At 38.0% G+C, this 16,179-nt stretch overlaps 1 protein-coding gene and 1 long non-coding RNA gene across 2 annotated transcripts; both read right to left on the minus strand.

Annotated features, from left to right (window-relative positions):
- Positions 1-1,184: 1,184 nt before the first annotated feature.
- Positions 1,185-9,553, minus strand: LOC146481927 (putative RNA polymerase II nuclear localization protein SLC7A6OS). The gene is made up of 11 exons (XM_085108037.1): positions 9,372-9,553; positions 9,125-9,223; positions 8,401-8,468; positions 7,114-7,212; positions 6,347-6,414; positions 5,395-5,544; positions 4,233-4,345; positions 3,173-3,272; positions 2,509-2,600; positions 1,942-2,040; positions 1,185-1,801 (listed from the first exon to the last, which is right to left on the minus strand). Exons 1-11 carry the CDS (start codon positions 9,442-9,444, stop codon positions 1,746-1,748), a joined length of 1,017 nt encoding a protein of 338 aa, XP_084964163.1. The 5' UTR covers positions 9,445-9,553; the 3' UTR covers positions 1,185-1,745.
- A 3,745-nt stretch (positions 9,554-13,298) lies between these two features.
- LOC146481928 (uncharacterized) lies at positions 13,299-14,427 on the minus strand. The gene is made up of 3 exons (XR_014864227.1): positions 13,974-14,427; positions 13,791-13,935; positions 13,299-13,696 (listed from the first exon to the last, which is right to left on the minus strand). It is a non-coding gene; the product is annotated as an uncharacterized LOC146481928 (long non-coding RNA).
- Between the last annotated feature and the right edge of the window lie 1,752 nt (positions 14,428-16,179).

Raw genomic sequence — 16,179 nt, forward strand, 5'->3', positions numbered from 1 at the left:
TTTGGGTGATTTTTGGATATATTTGGGAGGAGTAGTTTTTTTTAGAAGGATTGGTTAAATTAAGAGAAATAAGAAATATTGAAGATTTAGTGAAGTTTAAAAATTAGAATTTGTATTTAATAATTAATAGACGGATACCAGTTAGTCCACTAACAACCCGGGGTGCTCTTGCGTGGGTATCAACTGTCTGTTGGTGTTCCAAAAATCATTTTCTTTCTTCTATCCCTTCTTAAAACCTCTTTAAATTTCATTCAAATTTAGGTAAATTGCCCCCTTAAAGGGGGACAAGAACTTAGCTTTCTAAACATTTACATCGAATTTACAATGCCAGATACATCCATGTGAAGTGGATGCGAGTTAAAACGCGCCTTTTAACATGTTAATATAACAATAAAAAAAATGAAAAATAATTTGAGCAAAATGCTCCCCCGTCTCTGCTCCCCCCTACCCCCCTCATTGGGGTAGAGTTACTGGGCGCAGAGTCTCTGCAGAGTCCCACCCTCACCGGTCCACCCGCCGAGGGAGCTCCGAAAACCTGATGATGCTAAAAACATTATATAAGACGCGACAGCGTCTTTTGCTCCCATGTGGGACACATTTTCTTAGATGTGCACGAGGCGCAGCCTCGTTTTGGTGCGAAGCTTGTTTTCGTCCTATAATGTCGTGAAATTACTGTTTTCATTCACAACTCTGGCAGAAGTCTTAAACTCGTGGATTTCTCTACATCTTTTAGGTTGATGTCGATTACATTAACGATTTTTCTTAAAATGTTCGTCTTAAGGGGGCAATTCACCTAAACGCCATTTTTCTGCCACTTGACATGGCTTTAACGGCAATTTCTCATTCACGTTTCAAGCAATCCAAAAACCCTATCATTATCCCGTGAATCTGTGTTGTGGGGTATTTTGTAAATTTTTGGGTGATTTTTGGATATATTTGGGAGGAGTAGTTTTTTTTAGAAGGATTGGTTAAATTAAGAGAAATAAGAAATATGAAAGATTTAGTGAAGTTTAAAAATTAGAATTTGTATTTAATAATTAATAGACGGATACCAGTTAGTCCACTAACAACCCGGGGTGCTCTTGCGTGGGTATCAACTGTCTGTTGGTGTTCCAAAAATCATTTTCTTTCTTCTATCCCTTCTTAAAACCTCTTTAAATTTCATTCAAATTTAGGTAAATTGCCCCCTTAACTTAACAATGGCATTACCTTGTCCCGAACTTACTTAATTTTACTTCCCATAAAGCCGAATGCAAGACTCTAGCTTTTTTACTTTTAACCCTTTAAGCCCTAACAGTGATCAGCATCAAGTTTCTCCTTGTAATATCGTACTTAATCAACCCCTGAGGTCACGAGAATTTAGGATATGATCACCCAAGGCGAATTTTCTTGATATTTTAATAACCTCTCCCCGTTACTTTTATAAGAGGGACAACTCAAGATAGGAGAATTTGTTCTTTGATACTAGGCGCTAAACTATAGTCTGGTTGCTTGCTTTTGACATTGTTGCTGTGCTTGCACTAAGCTCATTGCCCTTTGCTTCATTGCACATTGCACTTAAGTTTAAGTTAATACTTCTTCCAGTCTACGCCTTCACATTTTATGCAATTTGGTGCATCGTGTTATTTTTGCTATTAGCAACGAATTCCTCTCTTGTCTCTCGCGTTCCTGGACGACCTGCTTCGTGCTGGCTTCCCACGATTGATTGCGTCGCTGATCAACTCCCAGTTTCGTCATTTCTCTCTTTAGTTAGCGTCGTCAGACAAATCGTCATCAAAAGCATATCTTCGATATCCCTCATCTGAAATGCAGAGGGGAAAATTAGACAACGTTCACGGGTGTCAGTCACTACCCCTGAAGTGCACAGGAGCGCTTTATAATTGACTTTGTGCCCCTTGTCATGTAAGCACCCTTGATTATTACAGCTGTAAATAAGTTCACCTGAATCAAATCCATAATCTTCATAAAATCTTCTCTCCTGTGATGAGTCAGACAAGCCTTCATCTTCATCAGGGTAATCATTTCTCCAATTGCCTTCATCTGGAAATGACGGAAAATACAATCGGGAGGTGATTCAAAATTTCACTACAGTTCAAGATGACAGATTTTTACTAAGTGCTTGCTGTACATACTAACCAACATGCGCAATCAAGGAGCTGGCAGCGTAAAGGGCCTTTGCCGAACTCTAGGTTGACTTATGGTTTTATCAAAAATATGACCAAATTCAGGGGTAAGATGGTCTTGGAAGAAAGTTTCTTGATTGAACTGTCGCAAGCCACTTGTCAAAAGTGAGGGCAATCCAAAGAGGAGAGGAAACAAACTTAGGTTTTCTTTCTGTTTGTTTTGGTTCCCCTTATATCTGGCAAATGACCTACGACAGTTCATTCAAGAAACTCAGGCCAATAATTTTCCTGGAAATTGGTTATATCTTTGATAAAAACCAAAATCAAACTTAAATTCAACAGAGTACTTTAACGCCCCCACCCCTCAACTGTGCTCTGTACTCACCATTAGAGTCATCATCATCATCATAAATGTCTCCAAAATCCTCTTCTAGTGTTTCGTGGACAAGTTCTGAGTCGAATGGTAAAACTTCAACTCTGCGAAATAATAAAAAAGGTTCATACTGTTAATAGGTTAGGTACTGTGGAAATATGCCATTAATACAACCACCCACTGGCCATGATCACCAAAGATGAAGTGTTTCTATTAATAATAATAAAAAAAAGTTTACAACTAGCACTATGGGAAATACACAGTGAGGAGAATGCCCACAATGATTAGCAACAAATTGTCATAGCCTGCAAAAAGGAGATGCTAGGAGAAAAGCATAAGTAGGCAGTGTGAATTGGAAGATGAAATTGATGAATTAGCATATGACTCATGCTTAAAACTCAAGAAGTACCTGATGCCCACTTGCTTCCTATTTTTTTTTTTTGTTTACACAGATAGGTTCAGTTTTCAGGAGTCTATATATCTTAAATTTTGTGAAAATAGGATTTTAAGGCCAAATCCTCACTTTCATACAAGAAACGTTTTTTCCACCAAGTCCTTCAATTTTTAACTTGAATGTTGTACAAGTACAAACAGCAATTCAAATTACATGCTTTACATTATTAAAAAAACAAAACAAAAACAAAGAAGTTTAAATAAGAAGTTTTCAAATACTCACATATCACCAAGTCTTCCATAATTATCACTTGGGTAATAGAAGTCATAAACATATCCCTCCTTTTCTGATCTCTTCTGTTCTGTTTTACAACCTGTAGGTTCTGAAAAAAAAAATGTGCTTTCATTGCTAAGCTATTGAAAAATCTCTGTGTGGGGGCCATACGCATAAGCACAAGCTGGACCAGAAAAAGTTGTACACTCCTTCTAGAGACAGATGGCCTCTGCCTAAATGATTTAAAACAATTTCGTTGCCCGTGACTGTTCTACATTTGGAGCTGAATAGAAAAAAAAACTTGAAAATGAATTTTACTTCTTGAAAATGTTGGGGTTTTTTTTGGCAAGTACAAGTACCTGTCCTGTAAAAGGCTCAGTCAAGCCAATATAGGTACTTAGTGTATAATACATATCAGGTAAATATTGTGCATTTACTTAAAACTCATGAAATATAAATGCAATATTTGTTTGCAGAAAAATCTGATGACCAAATGTGTTTTTAATACCACTCAGCACTAAGTGTGTGGATATGATTAGCCTGCAGAGCAGGCGTTTTTGGGCGCATTCGAACGCGCGTTAGAAGGCCGCCATTTTGGATGCGTAGAGAATTGGGACTAGTGGAGGAGGGGCGGGTGAGGGGCGTCGTCCTCTCCCTCGGAATCCTTTTTGGCCTCGGCCTAACCCTCTTTCAGCTTTATCATCCAAGATGGCGGCATAGAGTATTCGTATCCTTTATGTCCTTTATCGTACCCCCAAATACGCCTGCTCTGCAGGCTAGGATATGATAGGTGTGCCTTCTTGCTAAGTAATTTCATGATTAACGAGAGAGAAAACAAAACTTCTGACTTGCATCTCCACTCCATCCCTACTTTTTTGTTTTAGATGCTTTTATCATTGATAGAGAAATAACACCCATCCCAAAATAGAAGGTCCTCTCTTAGTGAAGGTAAAGTCACACTTTGGCTTAGGCGGCCCACATCCTCCCTCAAGCTCCCAGTTAATTACATTACATAAAGGGTCTGCATCACAGTGCATTACATTTATAGTGGAACCATTCAACAACACACCTTCAGACACTGTTAATTTTTCACGAATCATCTTCACAGAGTTACACAGTATCGCATTAACATCATCAGACTGTTGTCTCTTTCTTATTTGTCTTTGTTCTCTTTTTGTCTCACTGTATTCAAAAAGATTAAAAAAAAAAAACAGAAACAAAATTACAAAGTGTACATACATTTCAAGGCAATGTCATCCAAAAATGACTTCCAACCAGTATTAATATCAAGCTCTTAATTAAGAATTTGTCTTTGTCATGGCTTCAACTAGTCTCTTGCTTTCAAAAAAAAATGTACTATTACCAGTATCTTATTTTCTCAAAAGATTTAACACTGAATTGGTCACCTAATCAATTTATTATGCTATGAAAAGGAGGTCTCTTCGTCACAAGATCTATGGTTTGCTGAAGTATGCTTGCTACTATATGTATTTACTTGAGAACACTGTAACATTGATATCTCCTTTTTGTTATAATGAATTTCCTTTCCATTAATATTAACAATAATATAATCATTAATTCCATAAATTATAATAATTTTATCACAGCTATCATTAGTAGCTGGCAGCAAGCTACTATGGAAAGCAACTACAATAAAGATAGCTGACTACTTTGAGTTTGAATATGGGCTGGTTCACACTGGCAATGGAATCAGAAGTAGAGTCAGAATCAGAAGTGTAAGGAACCTTCCATTCCAGAGTGAAAAGAGACAGAATCGCAATCATAAGCTCAACAGAATCAGAATCGCAAGGATCAGAAGTGAACATTTCTTTTTTTCTTTCAATTCCACCTCTGATTCTGTCGCTTGAGATCAAGTGTGAACTGGTTGATAGGAAGTGTAAGCAGGAGAATCAACCAATTATATAGCTCATTCTGATTAAGAACGGAAAACATGATGGCCTTCAGCCATTTTGAACAACAGTGAGGCTTCTGTTTCTACTTCCATCTTATCGATTCACATTATGTCAGAAGATTCTTCTTAGTCTGATTCCGCTTCTATCGCTTGTGTGAAAAGTTTCTTGTCTAAAGAAACAATGCGATGGCAGAGGCCAGAACCTGAAGTACCAACCTTCAGCTGTCCTCTGAGATGCCCACACCAATCACCAGACCACTAGACCTCCATTAGCTTACACAAGAAATACACCTTTTGACTGAGTGAAATATTCTCTTACCTGTTAAGGGACTCTTCATCTTTAACGACATCATAAACACTCAGTAGCCTTTGCACCTCCAAATCAACATCATCAACAGCTTCCTCAGATGAAGTATTACCAGCACCACTGTTTGCTTCCTCAGATAATCTACTGTTACTTTCTGAGTGGCTGTGGTGTTTAAATGCAATAAATCAGAATTTTATTCAAGAATCAAGGCATTGTAATAGAGCTCATGGAGTCAAATGACAGACTGTGAATTACAGTGTCCTGAATTAAACAAGAAGTTCTGCTATAAAATGGCAACTTGCTCCTTAACTTCACACATTTGTGGGTGTACATAAAAATTTAGACATTGTTCAGTCATTGAATATCTGATTTTTTTCTTTATGTTTACGACTTTACGTAGACAAAAAAATCAGTTTTTATCCCTTCATCGCACAGTTACATAAATATTTTATGTAAGTTGGCATAAGTGCCTCATTATGCTGCTTAAGTGTGAACTACTGGCTTAAGGACTGTAACAGCCCTTCCATTTTAACTTCCTATTACAAGCACACAATTTTATGCACAACCTGTGCACAAATTCAATCCCTGGTACACAGGTAAGATTGTTATACATGTACCAATGCAGTTTTTTTGAAGGTTTGAAGAAAGTTTATATTTCAGCCTTCCTCTTTGGTCAACAGATGCTCTCTGGGCGTACTTAACTGGGGCAATTTCATGTTGGGTCGGTTCCCTAGATCTATGTTTTCATTAATAGCCATTAAGATGGCTTACATCAGGTAAGTGAGCACCTAAAGGTAATGTACTTCTCCAACATCAAAAAGTAACCTTGTTGACCTGCACAGCCTGAGAGGAATTCTTTGTACTACACTGAGTGTTCAATTTCATCCTTGGCTCAGATTTTAATTTGTTGCAATTATGCTGAAATATAAAAAATGAGAGATGGGATATTGATTCATGAGCATACCTTGAAGAATCTGTTTCATTTTCTCTGTGTGAAGAAATGACTTTAAATCTTGCTTCCTGGTCTAACAACTGGTGGAATAAGCACAAGCTTTGCATAACATACACTGACTGTATCAATCACTTTGAAGATCAAACATGGTTTCAATTTGTGTTTTGCACTCAGCTCCTGACTAATACACATCAAACACCAACAGGACGAGGGAGGACTCAAAAGCCAAGTTTCAAGGAAAGTATAATTGAATTTCCAGCTGAGGGGTGGGGTGGGGATACAAACACCTTTTGTGGGAGGACTAGGGGTATGGGTACTTTTTGGAACAACAGAAATTCATACAGGTTAATAATATTACATGCTTTGAAGGGGGGGGGGGGGGGGGGGGCTCTGGGGAGGCTCTGCCCGAGGTCCAAACTCTTACACTATTATACCTTCCATAGAGGAAATGGTACCCCTTTCACATACCAACAGTATAAACGCTATCATTTTCATTGGGTCTGTTCCAGATATTTTGAGAAGCCCTTTTAAGCACCTAAATGACAGTTTTCCTTGCCTTTTTATATACCTCAGGCCTGAAGAAGGTACCCATTTTGGGTGGACTCACCCCATACAGTCCATAATAGGGAGTACCCCCACCCGCTGTCAGGACTACATGTACGCTAAGGCTGATTACCTCAATATTCAGTGAAAGTATAGATAGTTGGTCAACCTCATCAATAGTTACACAAAAGGATAAAAACAAAGAAGACCATATTGAGGGTGAAAACAAATTGTACCTTTTTCTTTTGTCGCAATCTATCTTGCACTGTTTGTTGATTGTGCATGTGAGATTTCGTTAGGTTTTCATGGCTTATGGATTGCTTGTGAATTTTGGCCTGAAATCATAAACACTGTTAGTACATGTCCCAACTATTTTTAATGTAAAAGATACGCTGCATGGTCCTAACAAATAAATACAGTTTATTTATATGTAAAGATCCTCACAGTTATTCTGGCAACTTTACATAGTAGATTAACATGGATGCACCATCTTTATCCTCTTTATTCCAGAATCAGGTAACAATTTTTATATCAGCCACAGTCATTGGTTCCTAACTCTAATAATAATAATAATAATAATAATAATAATAATAATAATAATAATAATAATAATAATAATAATAATAATAATAATATACTTAATTATCCTCTCCCCAAAAGTAGCTTTTCAGGGATAATGACACAAACAGGAAGAAACAACTATTTCCAATACAACATGACATGGTTAAGAATCCCAGCTGACAGGAGCAGACCAGCTGGCTATTACAGCGGTTACCAATAAAACGCGTTGACCTATCGCCTTCAAAAGACTCCGATAAAGTTGTGTTTTGGTGGACGTAAATCACAGAAAAGTCATTGAAATTATTTTGAATTCTGAGACCGTTTCAAGGCAACAGAACCAAGAAATTGACAGTTTTATCCACTGACGGATGGTAAACTTTATGAAAGTTTATTTTCAAGCCAGATTATCTGAAAAAAATGGGCATTGTTTAGATGAAGCCATATTTTTTTATGAAACATTTGAAATCGCTACACCTTATAATAAATCAGCGATGCGTGCAAGTGAGTAAATTATCACATGCAGTGAAAATTGAAATTTTTAATTCAAAAAAACCTTTTATTTGCGCTTGATCTGGCTCGAGAATCAATTTAAATAAAGTTTACCTTCTCTTAGCGAGGTAAAAGTCTTAGTTTCTTGCCGGGTTACCTTGGAATCTTGTCAGAATTCAAAATAATTTCAAAGGCTTTTGCTTGATTGACGTCCACCAAAACACAACTTTATCCGACTCATTTGAATGTCGTAGGTCGCGTGTTATTGGTAACCGCTGTAACAAGTTCTGCCTACGAGTTGAGCTCGCGGCTACTGAGAAACAACCCCAGATAGTAGTCAAAGTGGGTCTTAAATCCAGGACCTCTGGATAAAAAGTCTAGCACCCTAACCACTCAACCACACTGCCTCCAACAAACAATATTGTCAATTATAATAAATAACATGCACAGGCTGTGTACTGTAAACTCCTTACCAACAGGTCTTTCTTTTTCAAATCATCTCCTTGTGGCACACTTCCAACAAACTTGAAAACTCGTTCAACTAAAATTATGACAAATAATTATTTATTACCCTGTCATTCTTAAAATGTACATCTCCGTTGATGGCACACAAGATTTCATCCATTTATAAGATATTAAAAACCTGCTCTTAATTTCCTTCAGTCTTGGCTAGCTTATTTTCCCTTGAATTTGTGTTAATTTAAATCCTGTTTATTTCAGATACATTAAATTGTATCTACATTAAATGTTTATAAATTTTATAAACACAAGCATTAATTGGTGAATTATTAGGATTTTGCAAAGTCCAGTGCTGTAAAAACATTCACATTCTTCACACTATGTGGAATAATTCCTACTACCCTTTCATGCTGCTCCATTGCAGCACATCCAAGTTTTATCTGTTATAATCACTCTCCCCTCCCCCCTATCAAAAATGTAAACAAGCAAGCTTCCTTTCTGTCATTCTCCTTTAGTTCAAGACTTGATCAGATTTTTTAAAAACTTTTATGTTTTGCATCATTTATTAAATCTTAGTCCAAAACTTCGAGGCAGTTTATCCAGAACAGCAATCTTTAGGGAGAACAAACGAACAAACTCTGTGTCGGTTCAAGTATAAATGTACGAAATATAAATTTCAGGTTTAAAAAATAATATTTTAATTATGATCATTCTGCTCGGTCAAACTTAAATACTCACCTGTCGAGGATGCATGATCTTTCTTCGAGTCAGCATTATCCTTGCCGCTGTCTTCGCTCTTCTCCTCAATGTGCGGTTTTTTGAAAACTTGAGCAACAACTGTAACAACAAGATCGATCCACTGTTTAAAAACTAGCTAGCACTATGTTCAATCCAGGTAATCCAGGGAATGAAAAGTTGGTGAGCTAAGAGAACTAAATAAATAGAAGGCAAATGTGGTTATAATTAATGAAATTTATTTACTTACGCAGTGCATCCAACGGATCTTCTGTTCTCTTTCGTTTTATTCTCAGCACGACAGAGCCATTCTCGGCCGCCATCTTGAAAGACCCGTCTTGCTAAGCTTGATGGGTATCTTCCCGCTAATAAGCACGCAATGCAATGTGGGGCGTTCACATGGCGGGAAGAACCAAATTTTTAAAGGTTGTTATTTCCTTGTCGCCATAACTGATGATAAAAACTTTGGCAAACCACGGAACTGCAAAAAACTCGAGCCATGAAAAGTAAACGACGCCGAAGCAAGCAACTGAACCATGAAAGGATATATCGAAGACCACAGTCCCCAGAGTTCACAGTTTGAAGGTGACAAGGTTGAAAATGAAATTCCGCTGCTAGCAACCTTCCACTTCAGGTAATTTATATTTTTTTGTCCCTTCGCTAAGGTTAGCTACGAAAGCATTTTACAGTATACCGGCTACCAGTCGGACTTTACGATTGCGTACTCGAAGAGATTCTTCTTTGTTTTGAACCTTTATTTTTCTTTTTAAGCTTAAAATATAAATATGACAGTGGGGTATTTTTAAGAAGATTCAAATGCATCAGGCTTCATCTTGAGCACTCCTTGCTGAAACTTTCGCGTTTTGCATTCTAAACAATGACGTTATTTTACTACAACTACCAGAATCCTCTTCGTTTTTCCTTTCTTATTTAAATTTAATTTAAAGTGTCCGTTGTCCGTATCAACCGTCCGTATTTAGACGACTAACGTAATAGAAAACAGGGGTGAGTTGCATAAAATTTAACGTCGGGCGTAGCTGCTAACGCCAGACCTTCAGCCCAGTCACATTCAGTATTTTAACGTCTGACGATAGCCACACCAATATGATTTTTTGTCTTGGGGGGAAGGGGCTGGGGGAGACTCCGCACAACCCTCACAGGGGTCTCCCGTATGCAGACAGGGTTTCTAGCTGGAAGTTTTTGTTTCACCCCCACACAGAGAGTTGCCTCTAAGACCTTTAAAGAAAACAAAACACACTGAAATTCACATTGAAGGGAGGTTTTTGTTTTTTTAAAGTCCATTAGTTGAATTTCTTGTGATTTCGGACCAATATAGCTACAAGAAATAGTTCAGCAAACTGACACACTATGCTAGAAAAAAAAATTAAGTTTTCCTGGCGGGGGGGGGGGGGGGGGTATACGAGCTTTCCGTTCCTCGGGGACAAACACAACTGCCCGTATAAGCGGGTGTCCGCAAAACGGGACTTTACTGTACAGAGGCGGTTTGTAGGCGAACCCGATGTTAAATTCTTTCTGTTTAAACAAGATCCCGGCAATGTTTTAACATTTAAAAATCCACTTTAATATAGATATCTACGAAGATGGAGCTAATCAAATGCCAAATATTTTTGCTCTCCGCGCCAAATAAAGTTCCCCCGCTATGAATTACATGCACCCAAAAGCACATATAGAAACGTCAAATGCTGATAGCTAGTGGCATACTAGCCAAGATGTGAAGGAAGGTCCACAGAGAAACGTTATCAATCATTAAGCTTATTAGACCCTTTAGTAGAAGTTCAGTGCAGCTAGGAAACAAAAAGAAAATTCACATTTTATTGCTTGAGGTAACAGTTTTCAATTGTTCTTGCTTAATTGAGGGTTGTAGAGGTCTAATTGTAAAGCAGCCTTTACACGACAATTTTTTTTTTTTGGCCAACATGTCTTGGCCAACTCCAAAAAATTTGGCCAACTCTTGCGTTCACACGTCAAACACACGTCAAATCGCAACATACGCCAACTCGCAACATGGCGTCCGTGGCGCAATGGCACACACGGAGAGTTGCCGCTTCAGGCTTGCTTTTATTTTATGTTTTTCGTCGAAGAAACAACAAAAAGCGATGGAGAAACAGAAAGGTTTGGGTAAAACCACACATAGCAAGAAATCCTTCCCTTGGCGTGTACAATACGCTCGTGCAAGAGCTTCGCGCAGAGGATAAAACCGCGTTCAAAAATTTTTGCGGATGGTAAAAATTCAGCAACACATGTATGTTTATCGTTCACACGTCAAATGCGAGTTGGCCAACACGAAAAAAAGTTGGCGAGAATAGAGACAAGTTTTATTTGTCGCCAACAGTCGGCCAACATGTTGTTGTGTCGTTCACACACGCCAACGTGAGTTGGCCAACAAAAATTTGTCGTGTAAAGGGTTTCATTTAATTGCATCCTTACGGCCTTTGTGCGAAGTACGAGATAGATGGTGATGATCCTTTCGCCAGGTCCGTCAGTTTTCTTAATTTTTCCATCAGTTTTAGAAACGAAAACCGCATTATTACCGCTCCTTTTCCCAGAAAATGAGTAAAACCTCGGCCTTTCATCTAACTGCGTATTTGGATGATATTTTCGCAAGCCTTGTAAAAGGATTTTAAACACCTCCAGTCAGGGTAGTGACTCCTTGAAACAGTATTAATTAATACAGACAAGATATCACTAGTGAGGCTGTCACAAAACTACATAGGGCCCATCTACAGTATGGAAAGTATTGTTGTACGGCAAGCCCTATTTGTAAACGTACATCAGCACATTGAAACGCTGCCCAGTTATGGTCATGGTGCATTGAATATTCGTCGTCCGTAAGTCAACAGATATCCTGCGATATACGAAATTTTGTGTGTCGGGGAGAAAAATGGCAAAATAAAGATCGTCTTAAGCTTTTCTGCAAGAAAACTGTGCTTTGTTATCAGTGTGTTGAATAACAAAACGATATCGCCTCGTCGGCAAAGTATCAGGCGATATTCCGCGCGATTTCACAGGATAATTGTTAAATATCTGAAACTATCTACAGCCATGTATAAGCATTCATCCCGTGCCATAGAGAATACAGCCAATCAGAAAGCTAGAAACCCGTTGCATATCCTGTGGTATGAAACGGGTAGTATTCCATGAAAAATCCCGGCGTTCCTCGCGGCCTACAAATTTTTCCCGAATACTTCTTACCTTTTGTTGAAAGGCTTTTATACATTCAATGAAACAGTACCTATTTGTATTTTTTAATTTTTTTATCAAAATTATGTACTTTCAAGAGGCGTTGCCAATTTGTTAAATATTTTTTCACTGATTGTATTTGCTGTTAAAGCAGCTACAACAACAACCATCTAGAAATACCTAGTGTATGAAACATCCTCTGTCCCTTGCAATGCCCTTTAAACTTGCAATCCGTTGCATTAAAAATTGTTCTGAAAATAAGTGCTTTCTAAATCAGATGCTACTATAAAAGTCCACTAGACAGTAAGTCGTTATAGAAAAGGTTGCCTCGCATCACTTGTGTTATCTGACTGCATGGTAGCTCGTTACAGAATTTTTGAAACTCGAAGGACAACAGAATGTAACAAATAAACAGCAATTGTACACAGTTGTAGAGATACACCTATATCAGACGTCACTTGACATGTAAACAAGCCTTGCGATCAGTTTAATTTGTAAGTTCCTTACAGTGTAGGTTGCCATGACATTATAATTACCAACATCAACACCGCTGCCACTGTGGCAACCTTCATCGTCACATGACGTTCAACAATGAAGCTGTTTCCCGCCAAAAGTTCACGGGGAGCAAACTACGACATCTGAGGGCACAGTGTTGACCACCGTTGCACGTGAACAGAACGTGACTGAAGGTGGCATGCATTTGTCAACAAACGGGTAAATTTTTGCCGCGTTCGTTATTTAAATCAGTTTTGTATAGGATATTCCCTCGGCCCTGTGAAACTTTCACAAAATTAGAGAACTGAGACGCCGTACCAAGTAGCACGACAGTTAACTTGTTTGACAATGGTACGCCGTCGGAATCACTTTTCCGCATTGAAAAAAAAAATAGGCACTCAGTAGGTGCATGTGGCTACTGCTGGTGTAATGGAAATGCATGGATGGCAACAATAGTAATAAAAAGACATGCATATTTTTTCTTTTTATCAAACTCTAAGGTCACTAACAAAAGCTTTAACCTATGTCTGTTGTTGTGCAACGCGGTGACTTCAAAAGGTGTCTGAACTTCAACATGAACATTTGATTACATTTATTTCAGTTAATGTGCAACCTGGTGAGTTGAGAAACTGTCTGATCTTGAACATGAACACTAACAAATATATTTGGATATTATTAAGTTTCTTACGTTTCTATTATGTGCAACCTTATCACTGTCGGAACTTGAACATGCACATTAATAAAATATATGAAAATACTATTAAACTCCTTTAATCCATGACGCTCGTGTTTTTTTCCTTTAAGGGCTTTTGTTTTCCCATTACAGGCGTTTATCTGCAATTGGCTGCCTAATCAGTTCGGCTCGGAATAGTTGCGTATCTGGACTTAAACATCGACCTAAAAGGTGGACTACACTTACAAAACCTTTCATCTGACCAGTTAGAAAGAGAAGATGAAAGCTCTGATAGATAACACTGGTAAATTTTCGGAAACTAAACGTTTAATACTTTCTTGATAAAGTCGCACAGCTGCTCCAAACCTCAAAGCAGCAATCGGTTGTGATTCGTGTCTTGTCGGCTAGTTGTCAATACTACGAGGTGTTCACGAAATTTAAATTACTAAGTGCTGATTGGTTCCGAAGGTATTCTATTGTTACTTACTTTCGGAAAAGAAAGACGGTGGCAATATATTAATAGCCGCTACTTGCACAAGCGCAGTAGCCAAAAAAAGGTAAGGCGTGTAATAACGTTATCGATTAAAGAAGCAACAAAGTTCGACATACCATTCAGGGTACATTTTGCCCATTTTCTGTCCTTAAAAATAACAGAAAGTGCTTCAAAACTTGAGTAATCTGCAAACTTTTCTCTCTTCGCAAAAACACGTGTGAAGCGAGTGATTTTCTTTTGTCAACTGAAAACTGTCCTTTGTGACACAACAAAGGGGGATAAACGCGCGCGCAAAAAAATTATCCAATCAGATTCGTTTGAAGCTTATGTGATGTGAGCGCGTGCAGCGGTTTGAATTTGCGCACGTGTCTTCCGCGCTGTTTCTATAGAGACAAAACCAAAAAAATTATTGGTAGACAGCACGAGACCAAGTCTGCGATCACTTTTGAATCATGGATGATTACATTTTCCTCTTTTTATTTTTCCTTTCTCTTTTTTTGTCTTTTTGCCCTTTTGTTTGGTGGTTTTGTTGACCTCTTAGTCTTCTCTCTTTTTGCTGGGAAAGTTTGTGCCTATCGTTTAAGGAAAGCACACATTTTTTACATACCAAATTTTCTCCTGATCGGCAGTCGGTTGTGATTCGTATATTTAACAATTAGATTATGAGCTCGAGATTTCTATCGCGTGATAGTTGATGAGGGCGAACCCCGAATCAACTATCACGCATAGAAATCGAGAGCGAATAATCTAATTGTTTTAGTATAAATCTACTAGTCGTGCAAAACTAAACAAGTAAATAATCTATTTCCTCATCGCAGACACTTCGAAAACGCGAAGAAGCGGGCACCATTTTGATGAAAATCCCTACTCGCTCTCTATCACAGAATAGATAGCGAGTAGCGTAGCCAATCAGAGAACGGCATTGGTGATAGAACACTAGTAGATTTATACTAATGTCGGCTAGTTGTCGATGCTACGAGGTGTTAACGAAAATTACAGTTTCGAGTGCTGATTGGTTCCGAAGGTGGTCTATTGTTACTTATTTACTTTCGCAAAAGGAAGACGATGGCTACTTGCACAAGCGCAGTAGCTAGCCAGGAAAAGTTAACGCATGCGCATGTATTAACGTTATCGGTTAAAAAAGTAAAAGAAATTCAACATACCTTTTAGGGTACATTTTCTACTTTTTCTGTCCTTGAAAAGACCTGAAAGTGCTTCCCACCTTGAGTAATCTGCAAACTTTTTCCTCCTCGCAAAAACACGTCTGAAGCGAGTGATTTTCATTTGGCGACTGAAAACTTTCCTTTGTGACACAACAAATGGGGATAAAATCAGACAATCAGATTCGTTTGAAGCTTATGTCATGTGAGCACGCGCAACAGTTTGAATTTGCGCCCGCGTTTCCCTCGCTGTTGCTATAGAGACGAAACCAAAACAATTATTGGTAGACAGCAAAAGACCAATTCCGCGATAACTTTTCAAATTTTCCTTTCTTTTCCATTCACCTTTTTTGTCTTTTTGCTCTTGTTTGGTGGTTTTGTTGACCTTTTGGCCTTCTCGCTTTTTGCTGGGAAACTTTCTGCCTGTCGTTTAAGGAAATTACACATTTTTTACATAACCATGAAATAGTACCAATAATTATTGGTGGGTGTAGACCAAATTTTTCCCTGATCTTATAGTGTAAGAACAATAGTTAATGGGTTTCAGAAGCGTATGTCTGGCAAATTTGATTCGATTTTATACAACTAGTGACAAATGGTACAACTAGCCCATATAAACTTGTCTAAATCCGGGCTCAGCAGTGTAAGGGTTTTCATAAGATCACCAACCCTCACTTTCCTACCGTCTTTCGTAACACTTCAAGTTTCAAGTTTTATTAAGTTTTTCAAACGTTACTTACAAATGAACACCGCCTGCAAATAGCGAGCTAATCTAGGCAGGCGGTGTTCAGGACATACATAAACGAATTACTATTTGAAGGCGTTAAAAAAGTCAGTTTTTAATATATTATTTGTCAAAAGAGTAAAAAGTAATGTAAAGTGAAGAAAAAAATTATGATTTATGATTGAATTATAATTAAGATGACTTTTTTATTTCAGAAATAAGAGTGCTAGTGTCAGCATAACTGTCCAGAGTTTCTAAAGTTACAAATAGTAATGCTTCACTAGTGGTCAATCGTAGCAAGGAAAAAAGGCT

The sequence above is a fragment of the Pavona decussata genome, unplaced genomic scaffold (genome assembly GCF_977016875.1).
Source record: "Pavona decussata unplaced genomic scaffold, jaPavDecu1.1 SCAFFOLD_48, whole genome shotgun sequence".
Classification (NCBI taxonomy): Eukaryota; Metazoa; Cnidaria; class Anthozoa; order Scleractinia; family Agariciidae; genus Pavona; species Pavona decussata.